The sequence below is a fragment of the Schistocerca piceifrons genome, chromosome 11 (assembly GCF_021461385.2).
Source record: "Schistocerca piceifrons isolate TAMUIC-IGC-003096 chromosome 11, iqSchPice1.1, whole genome shotgun sequence".
NCBI classification, from domain to species: domain Eukaryota; kingdom Metazoa; phylum Arthropoda; class Insecta; order Orthoptera; family Acrididae; genus Schistocerca; species Schistocerca piceifrons.
Window position 1 is genome coordinate 147,683,480 of NC_060148.1, and position 20,897 is coordinate 147,704,376.

At 39.4% G+C, this 20,897-nt stretch overlaps 1 protein-coding gene across 4 annotated transcripts in view; it reads left to right on the forward strand.

The window, feature by feature from the left end:
* Window positions 1-18,923, forward strand: part of LOC124719903 (zinc finger protein 721-like) — a 201,810-nt gene extending 182,887 nt beyond the window's left edge. For 3 of the 4 annotated variants that reach the window (XM_047245087.1, XM_047245089.1, XM_047245090.1), the window contains one exon: window positions 7,456-11,596. In XM_047245087.1, coding sequence (XP_047101043.1) covers window positions 7,456-10,858 — 3,403 coding nt within the window. In that variant the 3' untranslated portion in view covers window positions 10,859-11,596. Of the gene's footprint in view, window positions 1-7,455; window positions 11,597-16,936 lie in introns of those variants that run through there. The other variant, XM_047245088.1, reaches the window with a different exon arrangement.
* Window positions 18,924-20,897: the final 1,974 nt, after the last annotated feature.

Genomic DNA, 20,897 nt, shown 5'->3' on the forward strand with positions numbered 1-20,897 from the left:
CACGCACCTCTAGTCTTGATGATTGCATCAACTTGGTTGGGATGGGTATCATAGAGGTGTTGCATCCTCTCCTGAGGCAAGCTGGCCTACAACTGATGTAACTGGACCTCGATAGCGTGGATGTTGGCCATGGGATGGAGTTGATATTTTTGCTGCTCTCCATCAGGAACAGATCTGTGGAGCTTACTGCCAACAGGAGTACCTCAGTGTCATGCAAACAGTTTATGAAGATATGTGACATGTGTGTATCAATATTGTCATGGTGACAAATGGCACCACAGTATTGTCACGTGAGAAGTAACACATGAGGACACAGGATGTCCGTGACATACAGATGTGCAATCAGAATTCCTTCTATCACTACCAGATGTGAACAGAAGTGATTCGTGATGGTGGCCCCCCACACTGTGACACCAGGAGTAACACCACTGCGCCTCTCTAGAACAATGGAAAAATTGGGACATCTCCCTAGGTCATCACTATACTCATCATTAATGGTCATCTGGGGTAGTGCAGAAGTGCAATTTATCACTAAATACACTGTGAAAACAATCATCACCAGTCCATATTGCCCAGTCACAATGCCACTCAAAATGTGGTAGATTGTTTTGTGGTGTTGATGGCATTCTATGCATGAGACAATAATTCCCCCTATCTACTGCTAGTCTCTGACCAGTGGTTTGGGAGAACACAAGGACACAGAATGTTGCAGGGAGTCAATGCCTTGTTCTTGAATGGCAGGCATTGATGTGAAGTGGTTACAATGTGTCCAGTGTGTAATACAGAGATCCTCCCATGTGGTGGTTAGAGATGGTTGTTCGGAACCTTGATGATGAGTATGGCTGTCCTCACATTTGTGTGCATTCTACCATTGGGACACTGTCACTTCCAGATGCTCCACAAATCTGGGTAATGCACGGTTCATCCAGCAAACCAAATGGAGACCCACAATTATGGTCCTTTCAAGCTCTATCAGGTGGCGATAATGCTGTTTCACATGAGTATGTGGCATCTCCTTATTCTTCACAGTGATCATTCAACATCTGACACTGCTTATGCCTCTTGTATACACTACCAGGTCTGGAAACAACACTAATGCACTCTTTTTGAAAGAACTGTATAATAATGTTAATATAATTCAAATGATCATTATGACAACTCTACAGCCATTCCCAAGTGCACATATTGAAATGTTATATGATATATCACCTGCCTATGTGACATGTCAGATATATTGTAACATTTCAGCATGCACTTGAGTGTGGCTGTAAAGTCAAAATCATGATTATTTGAAATAAATGAACAGTACTTTACATTAAAATGGGGGAAATTTCGTTAAAGTAGTTCTACATGACTGTGGTCCCCCACAAAGGAAAAATCTTTAATTTAGTGCACCGTGGTGGTTCTTCTACATGTTCCAGAGAACTGCATATCTGATCATTTTCACATCTGTTGATGATACAAATTACACTTGCATCTGACCATGTCTTTTGGGTCTTCATTTTTTTTCAGTTAGTGTATTTGATTGATCCGACACAAATCCAGTAGAAAATAACAAATGCCCATCAGATATACAGATTGTTCCTCTTATTAGTGCACTGTTATTCACATTTGTAGTTTTGTGTTACGTATGGTGCATATTATACATTATAATTTCAAGATCAATTGATAGTCACTGTAGAAAACAATTGTCTGTGATTCCCGAGTTTTACAGTTGTTCACTCAGGACACAATCTGTGTAAATTACAGCAACCACACTTAACACTGGTAGAGCTGTTGATGTTACCTGAATCATATGAGGAGGAAGAGTCCGCATCCTGGGGATGACAAAGATGATCCTTTTAAGCAAGAATGTTACTGTAGACATACACTGTTATTTCGAATGGCTCCTGAGATACATGTTTGCAAATGCTTATCATTATTATCAAATGATTTTATCTATTTTTATTTGTTAGTTATTTGTCAGGTTTAAAAATTTTGAAGATTACTTAGCACATTTCCAACACGTTTTTGACAGTTCACAGTACATTTCAGAAATCCACAATAAATATGCAACATTTTACAATCATTTTAATTTTCTGAATGTCCATCAGCAACTTCAGTTCACATTTTTACTTTCAGGAGAGCATGTGTTCCTTACCCTGGCGCATCTTGGCGTTCCTTGAGGACTGCAGCAGCATGCAAGATGTGACCTAGCATCTTATTTCACATAGCACTTTTTTTCTTTACCCTTCTGTTCCTATTCACTCACGAATGAATATCAGATAGTGCTAGGTCAACAGATCTCAGCCATGACCAATCCACTGGTTTTGGAAAGCGTAGTTTAGGAGTTGCCACACAAGAATGGTCGAATATGAGAGGACTCCTTTATGCTGGAGTTGCATTGCATTTTGTGTGGCTAATATAATACCTAAAATTATTCAACTAATGTATTTTGCAAAACAATACAGGTAGCCATGCTCTGTCATTCTTTTCTCCAGAGTAACAAGATGTTCGAACATAAAATTGACTGTGGCAGTATCATACATTGCCACAGAGACAAACAGTGAATTTTTTCTCTGTACAATTTGAGTTGTTCCGAAAGTGTTGATGGCTGGTGTTATTAATTCAGTACAATGTAAGTGTCATCACTGATGGCACCTAACAAATGTCAGTGTCACACACCAGTATCATGAATGTGAAGATGTACATGCTGTAGGTGTGAGGGGCACAAGCTACAAGTTTTTTTGAATGTAATATCCATCATACATGTAACTATGGAACATCAAGGCTTACAGAAAGCTGCCACATGTTAACTGTACGACTATGCTGAATGTTGTTAAAATGTTGTCAAATTCCCCATTGAGATGACAACACACACACACACACACACAAAAAAACACACACAGACACACACACACACACACACACATGGCAGTCTACTGCTTTCACTCAATGTGTAGGTACATGCACACACACAAAGAGGAAAGATCTGAAGTCGATGTGTCGTATAACACTAATGGTATTCAACAGCATCTGGAGAACTCCCTTATGTATATAGACCACATCTGCATGTTATGAATGCCACTAACAAAGACTAATATATTCATACTTGAAATATGTTTGTTTTACGGTACTATGCGAAATGAAGCATATGTCTGTCCAAACATTTCTGCTTAAAATGATCATTTTTGTCACCTCCTCGGAACTTTCATTAAGGCATACATTGTATTGTACACGTCTGTCAATAATCCACAATGTAGCAGTGTGCAGGAAGATTCACTGAAATGAAGAAACATGGTAACCAGCTTTTTGCCACTGTCTATAGCTTCTGCATCTAAAAATGGGTATAGCTTATTGTGTTGCTGTATCACTGGCAAAATTGGTTCTGAATTTAAAATTAGGTTTATGTGGCCACTGTCTATAGCTTCTGCACCTAAAAATGGATATAACTTATTGTGTTGCTGTATCACTGGCAAAATCGGTGCTGGTTTTAACATTAGAATTATGTGGCCACAACAAAGGTTCTTGTATTCACAGATATAGTTGTACATCAGAATATGGAAAGGATAGAGGAGGCACAATGGTTAAGACTGATAATATATTCAAGCTTTTGGACAAAGGCCTTCTTTCAATATGGGAAACACACACATTCAAACAAGTATATATCTCTCTCTGTCTCTCACACATCCGTGTGCTCCCCCCCCCCCCCCCCCCCCCCCCCCACACACACACACACAGTCCTGTGTGCCCAGGTTCTGGGGCCCAGCTGCAACTGTAACTGCAGCAATCTGTCATTGTGGGTGATGGGGTAAGGAGAGGGCATGGGAGAGGGAGAATAGAAGTTAGGGATGGGGGAAGATGCTGTGATGCCAGTGGGCAGCGGTGGGGACAAGATAGGGCTGCTAGATGGTAGTGTAAGGAGGCTGTTTTTAGGGTAGAGGTGGGGGAGAAGTGGGAACCCCTTCCCTCATGGCTCCTATCCCTGCAATAGAGCTAGATACAAGACCTGTCCCATACATTCTCCAACTGCCACCTACTCCAGTCCTGTCACAGGCACTTTCTACCCCATCAAAGGCAGGGCTATCTGTGAAAGCAGCCATGTGATATGAAAACTAAGCTGCAGAAACTGTGCTGCTTTCCACATGGCTATGACTCTTAACAGGCTGTCTGTTGGAATGACCAAGAGAGAGTTGGACCACCCAATTGGTGAACGTGCTGTCCAATACGACGTGCTTCACTTGAATGACAACACCACAGCCTGCACCATCTGTTTTCTTCTTACCAACACCAACTTCTATGAATTGTGCAAGAGGGAGCCCTCATTACATGTCCTGTGTTCCCGTAATACCCTGGCCTTAACCTTTGCTAGTCCCTGTTCTACAGCTACCTATCCCTTCCCTGCTCCCACTCCAGCACTACACACACCTCCAACATGTGCTACTAGTCTTTACCTCTTCTCACTCCTTGCCCCCTGCACAGCCTACTGATACTGCACCTAGTGGTGCACCCTGACTCCATCACATCCCTGCACACTCTCACAGGTGGCACAGTTTATCATTCTCCACCCGTAACCTGGTATCCCTGCCTTCCCCCTCCCACTCCATACCTTCTCTTTACCCCTACTAACCACTCCAGCAGACTGCTGCTCATGTCAGACACAGACACAGTTATAGTTGGGCTCCAGTGCCCGGTGACAGTGGCTGCGTATGCAAGTTCGCTTGTGTGAATTTGTATATTTTGTATTTCAGAAGAAGGGCTTTGTCTAAAAGCTTAACTATTTCAGCAGTCTGCGACTGAATGCCTCCTCTTTGGGGTGAGTAACAATCTATCATTTCCATATTATTGTCTTTTATCCTGTGTTTTTGATTGATCTAGTTTTACAACAGACTGATACTAAATGTATACATCTTTTATTCTTGTGAACAGCAATTTTATGAAAAGGATGGATTGCATCTCACCATATAGAAAAGTTCTTGAGCTGCAGACAGGCACAACAAAAAGACTGCTATACATTTATGATTTTGACCAATGGCCAAAAGTCCTCCTTCTGAAGAAGAAAACACACATTCACACAAACACAACTCACACACATGACTACAGGCTTTGGCTACTGTGGCCGGACTGACCAGATATGGCAGTCAGTGTGTATAAGTTATGCTTGTGCAAATTTGTGTGTGCTTCTGCAGAAGAAGGCCTTTTAGCCAAAAGCTAAAATATGTAGCAGTCTTTTTGTTGTGCCTGCCTGTGACCCAGCATCTCCTTTGTATGGTGAGTAGCAATCTAATCTTTTCATGATCATGTTGTCATTCCATTCTGGACTTTCCACTGTTTTATTCTTATGATATTTTTTTTTAGAAATACTAATGATATTTTTTTTAGAAATAGTTTCTTCTAATCACATTATATGCTAACTGACCTGTGCCTAAATTAAACTGTACATGTATTCAGTATATTCATTACAGATTTTGGCAAACATTCCATTGCATACCATTGTTTTTATGTTTCACAGCAGTTGTTTGCTGCCACAAGCAATTTCTTCAACACTTAGTGGTTAAAAGTCTCCATACACTTCCAGATGTGCTTTGTGATGTCATCCTTGTGCACATAAGTGGAGTTACAATGTTTCACAATCATGCAAATGTTTTGTGCCAGAACAAATCTCTGGAGAAATATGAATGACTCTGAATAGAATTTCATATCTTTGTAAGTGCCCAAGTCCACTATGTTATTTTAAGTGGAACTGAGCATGGGGGCTAACGCAGTGGTTAATGATCTAGACATATAATTGGGGGGACAGTGATTCAAATTCCTGCCAGGACGTCCAGATATAGATGTACAGCATTTTTCCTCAGTTGCTGAAGGAAAACGTCAGGTTGGTTCCGTCGAAAGAACATGGTCAATTTGCTACTTCATCCAAAACCTAATCTGATATTTTGCCCTGGCTCAAATAACCTCATCATTGACTGCATGTTAAACTCTAATATTAATTCTTTTTGTTTAAAATTGTCCCACGTAAATGCTAACATCAACTGTGAATACAGTAAGCATAGGAAACTATCTATTAGGCACTGAGGGAACAAAGTGGCGCATTGAATAAAGATCTGTCATTGCAACCGGGAATTGTGGCTAAATTGCTGTTTGGCCATCCAGCGTTAGGTTACCTGTGTTTCCCAAAATTGCTGCTCTCTTTCAAAGACATACAGATTTTGTCCTTCACCATCCTTGTTCATTAGGAACTTGCGCTTTGTCTTTAATGAATTCCTTATTGAATGCATAAGCTAATCCTCCTTCCTTCCATAATAGGATCTGCAAGTGTCTAAAGAAATAATGTATGGATCAAATGTCAGACATCCTTGTCGGCTATTGCAATTGTTTTCCATTGCAGCTGAGATACTGGCATCAGTGACAGTTGAGGTGTTGAAAGGCAAGAGAACATTGTTTTCATAATTGTGCTGCCAGCCAGAATTCAAGGATCACATGAAGCAATGCTAGATCAATTGAACTAGATCTGTGCTGCTAGCCAGAATCCAAGGATCACAAGAAGCAATGCTAGATCTATTGAACTAGATCAATTGAAGCAATGTAAGCAATGCCATTGTTGATCAGTGGAAGGAAGTTTCATGACATGATGAGTTAACAGAGAAAGATGTAACACTTAGATGGACATAGGTAGATCTGACAGTGGTATTTACCAAGTTGTATTGTGACAGTAATGAAATTCAGTGAAGATAACTTGAGAGTGTGGTGCTGTTTTTCCTAGTTTTGGGTAGGATCAACAGTTTCATTTGATAACAAATGAAAAGTCATTTTGATGGAAACATTTTTGATGGAAACATTTTTGCCAGCTGTAGGACTCTCACACTGTGACGTCTGTTTGGAATCTAATGCCTTCTATGTTCGCTCATTAATGGCTTTACTCATAAAGCAAACGTTGTCAGATTGTGATTTGAAGGAAATGCAATGAATTTGCAGCATAAACCTTGTCAGAGCTCCAGAGTTCTAGAATAGAAACAAATTTCACCTTCATCCCATCGAAGCTAAACAGACAATTCCCAAAAGATGAAACATGTCATGCACACAACCAGTTACATAACTTGCATCTTTGGAATAAATAACAACACGTTTTGGAGACTTTCAGCCACACAGTTATATTTTGTAGCTTCTCATTCATATAACTCAGTGAGACATTATGATGTGGCCTTTATTAAATAAATTTCCAAGCAACAAATTTCCTAACAGAGGTCTTCACTTCACCTTCAGCCATTCCAAACTATATTTGTTTTCATTCAACAGAAAGACTTTCGTCTGTCAAGATAATAGTGTACAGACGTGTATGTCTATCAGAAGTTTCTTACCAAAAATGCACGGTATGTGATTTATAAATTTTGACTAAGTACATTACATACATTGTCTTTTTAACACTAATTCTGTGTGCTGTTTAAATTCCTCAGTATGTATTCATTTAAAATATAGGTCTTTGGAGCCAAAACATAGAGGAGAAAGGGTCCCCCTGGCAGGACATTCTGAAGCACTGGAGAGAGAAGGGGAGCATGGTTTTGCTGCCTGCGATATCAAGACAGAGACTTGTGAACAGAGTGATAATTTACAGTGGAGAAATAATCACACTTTTAGCAATATTTCATTAAGTTATTGTATTCCACAGGACCCTGAAAATGGAATTCCCCAGTTTTCCTGCAGTTCTTGCTCAGAGACTTTTCACACTAGGTATGAGCTAACCAATCATGTCTTCAGTCATATTCCAGATGCACAAGTGCCATCACAAATATGTAAAACTTGTGGTGAAGTTTCACCTGGACCGGAGCATCAGCACGATGTATCACAAGGCCAGAAGCAAAGAACCAGTCAAAGACAACATAATGGTAGCCAGTTTCTAGATAAGTACGCATGTAATGACTGTCCAAAGATATTCCGGTACAGAGGTTCCCTGAGGCGGCACATAAGGATTCATCACGGGAACTTAGACAGAGGTTCCGCAGTTAAGGCTCACAAGAGTACACTGAGGATTAGTTGTGCAGAATGTAACAAGATGTTCAGAACGAAAACTGAACTGAGAGTCCATATTCGGTCACACACTGGCGAACGTCCATATTCCTGTGGCGTTTGCGGCAAGTCATTCAGCCATAGTAGCAATTTAAAAATACACAACCGTCTTCATACAGGTGAAAGGCCCTACAGTTGTATTGCATGCGGAAAATTTTTCAAGTCAGTTGGTGAGCTAAAATCCCATTCACTGGTTCATGTAGTTACACGTCTATTTAGTTGTGCAGAGTGTGGGAAATCATACAAAACTGGTCGTGATTTGAAGGTTCACTCACGTGTTCACACAGATGAACGGCCTTACACCTGCATTCATTGTGGAAAGTCGTTTACAGGAAATAGTCAATTAAAGATTCATTCCAGAATCCACACTGGTGAGCGACCATACAGCTGCAGCATATGTGGAAAGGCGTTTAAATCTAATGCAGAGCTAAAATCTCACCATCGCGTGCACTCAGAGGAAAGACCATACAGTTGTGCCGAATGTGGGAAGTCTTATAAGACGAGTATGGATTTAAAGTATCATTTTCGCATCCACAGTGAGGAAAGGCCATATTGCTGTGAGCAGTGTGGAAAGTCATTTAAAGCAAATTTTGAACTCAAGTCGCATTTCCGTGTTCACACAGGAGAACGGGCACACGTTTGTGCTGAGTGTGGTAAGTCTTTCAAGACACGACACGAGCTGAAATCCCACTCACGTGTACACACTGGTGAACGCCCGTATACTTGTGGTCAATGTGGCAAATCTTTTACTCAGATTGGCAATCTTAAAATACACAATCGGGTACACACTGGTGAACGACCATATAAGTGTCCAGAATGCGGTAAGCTGTTTAAAACAGGCAGTGAACTGAAATGTCACTTACGAGTGCACACTGGTGAACGGCCTTACTCCTGTTCTGAATGTCAGAAGGCATTCAAAACAAATGGAGAGTTGAAGGTTCACTTCCGTACTCATACAGGGGAACGACCATATAGTTGCAACGAGTGCGGAAAGTCCTTTAAGACTAGCAGCGAATTAAAGTCTCATTCACGTGTTCATACAGGTGCCCGGCCCTATACTTGTCCTGTTTGTAGGAAATCGTACAAATCAAGTTATGAATTAAAGTCACATTTGCGAATACACTCAGACGAACGCCCCTATAGCTGCATTCAATGTGGAAAATCGTTCAAAGGGAGTGGTGAACTGAAGTCTCATTCACGGATTCACTGTGGCAAACGCCCTTACAGCTGTATTCTTTGCAGGAAGTCATTCAAAACTAATAGAGAACTAACATTTCACTTTAGGGTTCACACTGGTGAACGGCCATATCACTGCAATGTCTGTGGGAAGTCCTTTACTCAGAGAAGCAACTTGAAAGTGCACTTCCGCATACACACGGGAGAGTGTCCTTACAAGTGTCCCGAGTGTGACAAGTCATTTAAATCGACTACAGAGCTAAAAGTTCATTCTCTTGTCCATACTACCGAGCGACCATTCAAATGTACTGCATGTGAGAAAGCCTTCAAGTCGAAATCTGAGCTAAAAGTCCATTTCCGTGTACACTCTGGTGAGCGACCATATAAATGTACTGAGTGTGAGAAAGCTTTTAAGACGAGTGGTGAATTAAAATCACATTCGTATGTGCACACAGGGATACGACCATACAGTTGTATTAGTTGCGGGAAATCATTCAGCTCATCGAGTAACCTTAAAGTTCATATTCGTGTTCATTCTGGTGAACGACCATACAAATGCAGTGAATGTGAGAAGTCTTTCAAGTCTAAGGTTGAACTTAACATACATTTTCGCATTCACTCTGGTGAAAGGCCATATAAATGTACTGAATGTGAGAAATCCTTCAAGTCTAACAGTGAGCTTAAATCCCATTTCCAAATGCATACTGGTGAACGTCCGTACAGTTGTAATGATTGTGGAAAGTCATTTGGTTGTTCAAGTAATCTGAAAGTTCACATCCGTGTTCACACAGGAGAGCGTCCGTATGCTTGTAGTGACTGTACGAAAACATTCAAGACAAATGGAGAATTGAAGATTCATTCTCGGATTCACTCTGGTGAACGCCCGTATACATGTCTGGTATGTGGGAAATCATTTAAAGCAAGTAGTGAGCTCAGATCTCATGCACGGACACACATAGCTAAACGCTATCATAGTTGCCCTGCTTGCAGGAAGTCATTTAAAACAAGTCGGGAACTTAAGTTCCATTATCGTGTCCATACGGGTGAACGTCCTTATTGGTGTGCCATATGTGGTAAGTCCTTTAGCCAGAGTGGTAACCTCAAGATTCATTTTCGCATACACACAGGCGAACTACCATTTAGCTGCTCTGAGTGTGGAAAATCATACAAATCAAATACAGAGTTGAAGATACATGTGCGCATTCACACGGGAGAACGTCCATACAAATGTAGTAATTGTGAAAAAACATTCAAATCGAATAGTGAACTAAGGTCTCACTGCCGCATCCATTTAGGCAAACGACCATATAGGTGTGCTGTTTGTGGAAAATCGTTTCAGAAGAGTCGCACTCTGAAGATCCATTCTCGTTCACACTTAGGTGTATGCTCGTATGTGTGTCGAATATGTGGAAAATCATTCAACTATCAAAGTAACCTAAGACTTCATCTCCGTAGGCATATTGGTGGTCAAGTACATATCTGTGAGGAATGTGGTGAGTCATTTGAGACAGTTGGCGAACTCAAGACTCACTCTGACATACATGCAGGTGAGTGGCCATATTCTTGTACTACGTGTGGGAAGGAATCAAAATCCAGGGACGAACTGCAAGTTCATATATGTTTAAAAACTGATGAATGAACTGTTGGGTGGTTGTTTGTAATAATTCTCTCAATAAAATGTTCATAGGCATTTTAGCACTTGCAGATGATTTGTTGGATACTGTTTTATATGCTTTTTGTAATGATTAATAAGTAACTTAGTATAACAACATAGGGTTGTGTACACTAAAAACTACTGTATGTTGAAAACATTGTTAATTAACATTTTAAGTGTCAGTATCGACAGATTTCCACATTAGAGCAGTGAAACTCACTGTTCCTATTTATGTGCTGGTAGTGTTTGCATTGTACTGGTTTTACAGCACTGGAACACATTAAAGTTCCGCATACTAGATGTAGAGTTGAAGACTCCAAATATAGGTTTCACATCCAAATGTTGGAAGGTAATAGTAGTAAATTTGGTTGTAATGTGATACAGCTACATTGCGTTGCTAGAAGAAACAAAATGCTTGCCATGGATGAACTGTCCTTCTGCATATCCTTGCTTAAGAGCTGACTGGTTTTATCTTATGTGAAAAATGTTTTATGTGCATTAAGGAAACAGCTGCATCAACATTATGGGTTTTCTTTATGGCATGTACATATTTCACTGAATTTTAGTCTGTGAAAGACTACTTTGTGCAACAGTTTAAATAATGATTGCAAGAAGCTCAGTCATACGTATGATTAGCAATATCATCAAAGCCTAGTATGTACAAAAGCAATTAAGTATTGAAAATCACATTTTCATTGTTGGATGCGTCTTCATTCATTGTGATGGAACTCCTTTGGTATTGTATGTGCTATAGCATTTTTTTTTTTTTTTGCCTAAAAGCCATGTACGTGTTAATTTTAACTGTTGCAATGCCTATGCAAGTACTCAAAAGATTTCATTTCACTTCAGAATGCACAGCTTTACAATTTAAATTACATGAGAGTTGCTCAGAAAACCATTATTTTTAAATACATATTTGCAATAAAAATAACTTTGCCTGAATTGATTGATTGTTGTAAACAAACATTGATCACAACAGACATTTGGGACAGTACTTGCTGACAAGGGCTGAAAATGCATTGCTAAATTTTTTAATAGCAAGACTTTAATGCTAATCATTTTCATCTTTTGAATTGTCTATTAAGTTGAAATAAATTATCTGTGAGCCTAAATTTTTTACTGTCAGCAACCACAGCCTTAAGTAAATTCAGTGAACGACAGAACAATTTCCACTTGGACTGTTTGGACTGTTCAGTTCACTTGTGGTCAACTTATATCCACTTTCATTGACAAGCACACCTGTAACATGACAAGATATAGTTGTATATCTTGGCTGTTGCTGTGATGGTGTACGTCCACTTGTGAGTAATTGATGAGTGAAGCAGGTTAAAGACGTTATTCCAGTTAAACTGCTTGAGTGGAAACAGTTTTTTTAATTGTATTTGTCACAATCTTACTGAAATTTTTTTCTTTCAATTTTAATTGTATTTGTTGAAAACATATTGAGAGTTTGTTTATTTGTTTTCAATATTTGAAACCTGTCTCAGTAGACTTTACAGTGTTCTCACCAGTCTTGACTATTCACATTTTGAACAATGAGAAAAGCATTTAATTTTTATTCAGAATTCGCAACATTCATTTTTTTGTAAGATAAGCATGTATAAAAGCATGGAGACTACAAGTTTCTTTTACGGGGCACGGAACATTTGTCATACCTGGAAAATTCGAGTTTAAGATTTCGAGATAATGTTTGCATTTAATAGTCCACATTTGTACAGCAGGGTACAGTACTGGCTAGAAGTAAGTTTTAAGTACCTTGTAGGTACACAGCTCTTTGCAGCACAGTTCCTATAAAGGAATTTTGTTTTCAACTAGGAAAGTTCATGTCTTCAATTCATGACATTGAAGATCGTGTACTGATAGATCATCTGAAAATGAAACACATTATGGGTAACTTTTAGCAGACTAAGGGCATGTACGCTTTCAGCTGGGGTTTGTGTAGTTTGAAAAATATTCTGTGTAGACAATAAGTCTTTTATAGATACAAGATGAGTGTAACAGTTGTAGTCAGTGTCCATATTTACACAATAGAAGTAGGATAATTGCAGTGTGGTACTGACAGTGGAAAACTCAAATAAAATGTCATTATTTCCCAAGTCAACTTAACTGAGCAGCTCTCATGTGTTCTGGATGATGTCGTGTAACAGCAGCATTTTCATGAGTCATGCAGACTGTGTGAAATAATCCCTTTAGACATGTATCTCCATTCTGTAACAGATTAACGGCTATGAACGCCATGTCATGTATTTGTGATCAATGCTAATAATGATATTTAAGAATGAAAGGTCTAATTTTCGTTATCCAGTGTTGTGGAGTTTTCTTCTCTAGACCATGCATGATCATGATTTTTTTAACTGACTTGTATTTTCACAGAAGATTGAAAACAATTTCAAAATGAACTAGCATGTAAGAATTTGTCATACCAAGCAAACTTGCAAAAACTCACATTATTTTGAAATACTTTTGAACTACAGTTATTAATTTCATTACATGTGCATTAAACCATATTTCTTTGTTTTATCGTTAAAATACAATGGAGACACTTGACATGTTTTCCATTTACATAATCAGACAACTATAATATATTCTGTTCATTATTTATTTGCATTGATAGTATAAGAATTACATTTTATTGGGTTTATATCTGTTTTGTGACTCCATTGTATTTTTATTTACACAAAATGACCTTCCGTCACTATTTTGACATATTTTTAAGCGCTGTTGAAGTAATAATAGGTTTCCAATTAATGCATTACTTACATTTTTTACAACAATATCTTCAGAAGTTTCGGTTCTACACTAACGAACTGAATTTATTTATTAGGCTTAATGAAGAGTTTTATTTGTGTGAATACTTACAAATATTGATTCTTCCCTCTTGCTTTGTAACTCACTGTTTTCCACTGCCAAGTTATGTACACATATTTTATTCTTTTACATCTACATCTTTACTCCACAAGCTTTCTTACTGTGTGTGGCAGAGGTTACTGTCTCTTTATCCCTTTCTCCTGTCCTAGTCATGAATGGTTTGCTGGAAGAATGATTGCTTGTAAGCTTCTGTGTGAACTCATATCTCTCTAATTTTACCTTCATTGTCGTTAGGCAACGTGTATGTAGGAAGAAACAAAACATTATTTGATTCTTCTAGAAACACACGCTCTTGGATCTTCGGCAGTAAATCACAAGATGATGCAGAACTTCCCACTAGAAGCATCTGCCACTGGAGTTGGCTGGGCATCTCTGTGACTCTTTTGAGCTTAGTGAATGAACCTATTAAGAGAGTCCATAAATTGGCTACAAAAGATCGTTGCTGCAATAGGTGTTGCTATTCTCAATGGTAGAGAACAAATGGGTGCAGCTTTCAGTTTTGAAGCTCTGGAGAAATTTAAAAGAGACTTTTCCATCTATTTGTCACTGTCAATGAGACATGTGTTATGTCGATCTGCAGTGGAGTGTTTGCTGTTTTGAAAGTTCCTAGCAGTTTAAAACTCTGTGTCATAGTGGGTCTTGAACTCAAAACCCAGTTTATATGTTGGAGTACCAATGCACATAATTTTAATTTGCCAGGTAGTTTTGAGATCTGAATTCGTTGTTAAACATCAGAAACTGAGCGACAATCAAAAGAATCATTTGCTTCTACTCAATCTGTTCTAAAGTTGGAGAAGATGATCTCTTTGCTTGGAAAAGCATCGACTATGTTTTTTTGGAATGTGAGTGCAGTCAGGCTACAAGTTTCTTAGAATAAGGAGATGGATCACGAGAAACTGCTGTATTGAGATGTTGCACTGCTGGCACAGCATATTGGAAGAATACAATAGCCCCATCTGGCAGAGGAGAAAGTGCTGTTTCCAACAACACGTTACGAGCATACTTGCATGTAAATGTTGCCTTAAAACTGCATGAATTTCATTGTGAGTTATTGCTGTACCTCCTTTTCCCATCCAAACTGTTTCCCTCAGGGTTCTTCTTACTTTTAAAGACGAAGAAAATGCTTGCAGATAATACACTACTGGCCATTAAAATTGCTACACCAAGAAGAAATGCAGATGATAAACGGGTATTCATTGGACAAATATATTGTACTAGGACTGACATGTGATTACATTTTCACGCAATTTGGGTGCACAGATCCTGAGAAATCAGTACCCAGAACAACCACCTCTGACCGTAATAATGGCATTGAGTCAAACAGAGCTTGGATGGCGTGTACAGTCACAGGTGCCTATGCAGCTTCAACCTGATACCACAGTTCATCAAGAGTAGTGACTGGTGTATTGTAATGAGCCAGTTGTTCGGCCACCAATGACCAGACGTTTTCAATTGGTGAGAGATCTGGAGAATGTACTGGCCAGGGCAGCAGTCGAACATTTTCTGCATCCAGAAAGGTCCAAACAGGACCTGCAACATGCGGTCGTGCATTTTCCTGCTGAAATGTAGTGTTTTGCAGGGATTGAATGAAGGGTAGAGCCACGGGTCGTAACACATCTGAAATGTAATGTCCACTGTCCAAAGTGCCATCAATGCGAACAAGAGGTGACCGAGACGTGTAACCAATGGCACCTCATACCATTACACCAGGTTATACGCCAGTATGGCAATGACGAATATGCGCTTCCATGCGTTCACCGCGATGTTGCCAAACACGGATGTGACCATCATGATGCTGTAAACAGAACTTGGATTCATCTGAAAAAATGGCGTTTTGCCATTCGTGCACGCAGGTTTATTGTTGAGTACACCATCGCAGGCAGTTCTGTCTGTGATGCTGCATCAAGGGTAACCGCAGCCGTGTGATGGTACAAGCTGCTGCAAACGTTGTCGAACTGTTCGTGCAGATGGTTGTTGTCTTGCAAACGTCTCCATCTGTTTACTCAGGGATCGAGATGTGGCTGCACAATCCGTTATAGCCATGCTGATAAGATGCCTGTCATTTCGACTGCTAGTGATACAAGGCCATTGGGATCCATCACGGCATTCTGTATTTCTCTCCTGAACCCACCGATTACATATTCTGCCAACAGTCATTGGATCTTGACCAATGCGAGCAGCAATGTCATGATACGATACACCGGAATCACGATAGGCTACAATCCGACCGTCGGAAACGTGATGGTATGCATTTCTTCTCCTTACACGAGGCATCACAACAACGTTTCACCAGGCAACGCTGGTCAACTGCTGTTTGTGTATGAGAAATCGGTTGGAAACTTTCCTCATGTCAGCACGTTGTAGCTGGCCGGGGTGGCCGAGTGGTTCTAGGTGCTACAGTCTGGAACTGTGTGACCACTACGATCGCACATTCAAATCCTGCCTCGGGCGTGGATGTGTGTTATGTCCTTAGGTTAGTTAGGTTTAAGTAGTTCTAAGTTCTAGGGGACTGATGACCTCAGAAGTTGAGTTGCATAGTGCTCAGAGCCATTTTATCAGCACGTTGTAGGTGACGCTACCGACGCCAACCTTATGTGAATGCTCTGAAAAGCTAATCATTTTCATATCACAGCATCTCTTTCCTGTCGGTTAAATTTCTCGTCTGTAGCACGTCATCTTCGTGGCATAGCAATTTTAAAGACCAGTAGTATATTCTTCATTGTAGAGAGTTTGGCACTTCCTACTGTTTTGGAGGGTTTGAAACAGATTGAAATGTTGGGAAAAGTGTATATCCGTAAAAGGAGACTATGCTGAAAAAAATTTATTGTCATCATAGGTATTTCAAACAACAATAATGCTTTATGGAAATTAAACATAGACAAGAAAATGAACACACGACTTTTGGAAACCCTTTCTAGTTCAAATATTAACCAACCAAATCATTCTGCAGGAAAAGTTGATTTAACATGTTGCTTATTACCTTTCTAATTTGGTGTGTGCTGCTTTTTCCCCCTCTCTTGCACAGTATGGTTTTCATTTCTCCCCCTTCTCCCCCCCCCCCCTTTGTCACACCCCACCCACATACATTTTTAATATTCATGTAATCTAGCCTTGTCTGAAGTGTGCGAATGTCACACAATGAATCTTTCACTCCATGGTGGAGTTTACCTTGTTTTGTAACTTCTTTTATTCCAGGGTTGTTGGTCCAGCAAGGTATGTGGGAGAACTTGTGTAAAGTTTGGAAAGTCAGTGAGAGCTAGTGACAGAGTTGAAGTCGCTCAGTAAGGGTCTCAATACCTCAGTCAGTGAGAGCTTTGCCCACTTCTGTGGGAGAATGGTGCAGGTTAGCATTTGGTCCAACCTACAGATTTAATTTGTCAGGAAATTTTATCACTGTTTGCCTGTACATTATCTGTATTAAAGTCATCCCACATCTTGCATACAGTACCCACATTATGATCCCTTTATAAATATATTATAATGCACACAGTGTAATGTCTATTTTACAGCCATGGTTCATTCGTGAACCTCCATTTATAAATAAATTAAGAAAATTAAAAAATCACTAAGATGTGTGCCACACAGATTATAAACTTCTGATGACTTGCAAGGTTTGTTTTTGGATTGGAAACCTTTTTTCAATATTTGTATGACCACAGAATGGCTTTGTGTACTACCTCCTGTGTAATGGAGGCAACAGTAAACCCTGTGTTCTCAGTCCAGTGTAGCGTGGTGTGTCTTCAGTTATGAAAGAGGCAGTGATGCTTGTGTACACCATTCCGTCTGTCAACATGCCTCGAAAGGGCTTTTAAAGTTTTGAGTATAAGTACACAATCACATCATGGCACGAAGCGTTATCCACATGAGAAGTTGCCTGCCTGATTGGCTTGCACCAGAACGAAGTCATTCAAGCATTAAGCTGTTATTCTGAGACAGTGAACATTTAAGATCTGTTTTGTAGTAGTCACCTGTGGTCAACAATACTAACTGACGATTGGTGCCTACAAATTATGTCCCACTGGTACTTACAGAAATGTGTTAGAAATACACACTGCATGTTTGGAGGCAACTGGAAAGGCTGTGTCACCTCTACAGCTGCCTCTACACAATTGACTTGGCCTTTGAGTGTCAATTACAAACGACAGGATGAATCCCTCCCAGCGCTGTGGTGTGCATGGAAGGTCGTGAGGGGAACTCCCGTAATGGAACCCAGATCGACGGTGTCTGCACTGATGAGTGCAGGTTTTGTCTGGCACCTGATAATTGTTGCAGGAGGGTGTGGAGGCAGTCAGTTACATTGTACATCTTACTCGCTCACTTCTGCAGGTTCAGCATTGAGTTTGTTTGGTCACTCTCTGACCTATCACATATGGATGTTGGATGCATCTGCTTGCTATTTATGATGATTTCAGCAATGTGAAGTACTGGGACTAGATCCACTGACCTATCGTCCAGTCCTAGAGTCAATATTTCAGTGACAGTTTCATCTTTTGGGACATTGATGTACGAGCATACTGTGCCCAAATCGTGAAAAAATGTACGAGCACTGTGCTCACCTCATGAAGTAATGTGTGAGCACTTGCCTCCAAGAGGTAAAAATCGAACAAATGGGTTGCTACAGTATGTGCTGACATGAATCAATCTGAGGAAGCTCTGGCCCAGTCGGAGCTTGCAATGCGTCATCATAGGAATCCCATCACACACTGGATGACCTCAGGAGACTGCCAAAGAAGAATGGGACAGCCCCAATCAACGGACTCTCGACCACCTCATAAAGTGAACAGAGGTGAGCACGTTTAAATGCATGATGTGGTACAACATGGTGTTGAACATTATCTGACAGCAGGTTGTAATTTCATTCATGTACAGTTTCTAAGAGACTGCCTTTATTTTTTGATTATTTAACAGTCAGATTATTCCTTTATGTTAGTGAGGCTTATTTTTCATTCCTTCTCATGTTCACAGAACTATGAGTGATGCAAAACATTTTTGAGCACTTTAATATTTAATATATTATGTTCTAGCCAGTTCTATTCGTGGTTGGTTTCTAGGAAGAATGGGTGTTTGCGTACTATGAGATTTCTGTCTAATATTGTCTTCCTCATCCCATGGTAGCAGTATGTAAGGGTTAAAGAGTATGTATAGATTTTGACATATTTATAGCTATTTGTCAAAGAATGTTTGAGCAGTTTTGTAACACATAAGCCAAACAATAAATGACATTTCATAGAGTCTGTCTTTCATGTCCCCTTTTAATCCTTTCTTCAATAGGTCTCATACTTGAAGAACAGTATTTTAGTTTATGCCTCACAGATTTTTTACAATGTTTTTTTGAGTGAATTGCAGTTTTTCAATATTAGATTAAATTAGATTTACTTTCATTCCAATTGATCTGTAGTGAGGAGGTCCTCCAGGATGTAGAACATGTCAGAAAAACAACAATACATGACAAATATTTACAACTCAAACAAATAAGGTAATGTACCATTCCACAGGTCACAAGCGGCATGGTCGTCACTTTTTAGTGAACGCTATATGAATAGTATTTTACAAATACTAATGCACTGAATTTAAAATAAAAAAGTTTTTTATTTATTTATAAGGTAATAAACGTGTAATACAACTACTAAATACTTATTTACAATGAACACATTACAGCACTGAACTGGCGCAGAAGTTAGATTGTACTTACACACACACACACACACACACACACACACACACACACACACACACACACTTATTTACAATGAACACATTACTGCACTGAAATTGTGCAGAAGTTTCAAATCAGTTGGTTCTACTGAGAAATTCATCAATGGATTAGAAGGAGTTGGCCACCAATAAATCCTTTAGGCTTTTCTTAAACTGAATTTCATTGGTTGTTAAGCTTTTTATGGCTGCTGGCAAGTTATTGAAAATGTGTTTCTGAATAATGCACACCTTTATGTACAAGACTAAGTGACTTTAAATCCTTGTGAAGATTATTCTTATTTCTAGTACTGATTCCATGAATTGAGCTGTTGGTTTGAAAAAGTGATATATTTTTAATGACAAATTTCATTAAGGAATAAATATATTGGGGAGCAGTAGCTAGTACCCCTAGTTCCCTAAACAGGCTTCTGCAGGATGTTCTTGAGTTCACACCACATATAACTCTTACTGCACGTTTCTGTGCCCAGAAAACTTAAGCTTGGCTTGATGAATTGCCCCAAAAAATAATCCCATATGACATTATGGAATGAAAGTAAGCATGGTATGCCAGCTTTTTCATTTTTATATCCCCTATGTCTGACACAATTCGCACTGGAAATAGAGATTTGTTAAGATGCTTCAGCAGTTCTGTGGTGTGCCCCTCCCAGTTGAATTTATTATCAAGCTGTAATCCTAAGAATTTAACACTCTCCGCTTCTTCTATCTGCTTTTCATCGTATGTTAGGCATATACTCATGGGACACCCCTTACAAGTTCTGAACTGCATGTAGTGTCTTTTTTCAAAGTTTAGCGACAAAGAATTGGCTAGGAACCAGTGATTAAGTCCACAAATATTTTATTAGCTGACCTTTCTAAGATTACACTTGATTTGTTATTTATTGCAATGTTTGTATCATCGGCAAACAAAACGAACTTGGCTTCTGGTAATGTTCCTGATGAAAGGTCATTGATATACACAAGAAAAAGTAAGGGCCCTAAAATGGAACCTTGTGGCACCTCACATGTAATTAGTTCCCAGTTGGATGATGCCTGATAGCTTGATACATCTCTCTTTCCTAATAACACCCTTTGTTTCCTGCCAGAGATATAAGATTTGAACCATTTTGCAGCAATTCCTGTTACACTATGATATTCTAATTCACTTAAAAGGATATTGTGATTTACACAGTCAAGTGCCTTTGACAGATCACAAGATATACCAGTTGCCTGCAATTTTTTGTCTAATGAATGAAGCACATTTTAATCTAAGTGTAGATAGCCTTCTCAATATCAGAACCCTTTAGAAATCCGAACTGTGACTTTGACAGTATGATATTTGAGATAAGATGGCTATAAAGACGATTGTACATTACTTTTTCTAGAATTTTTGAGAATGCTCGCAAAAGTGGATTGGGACGGAAATTTGTTGCTATTTCTTTATCTCCCTGCTTAAACAGTGGCC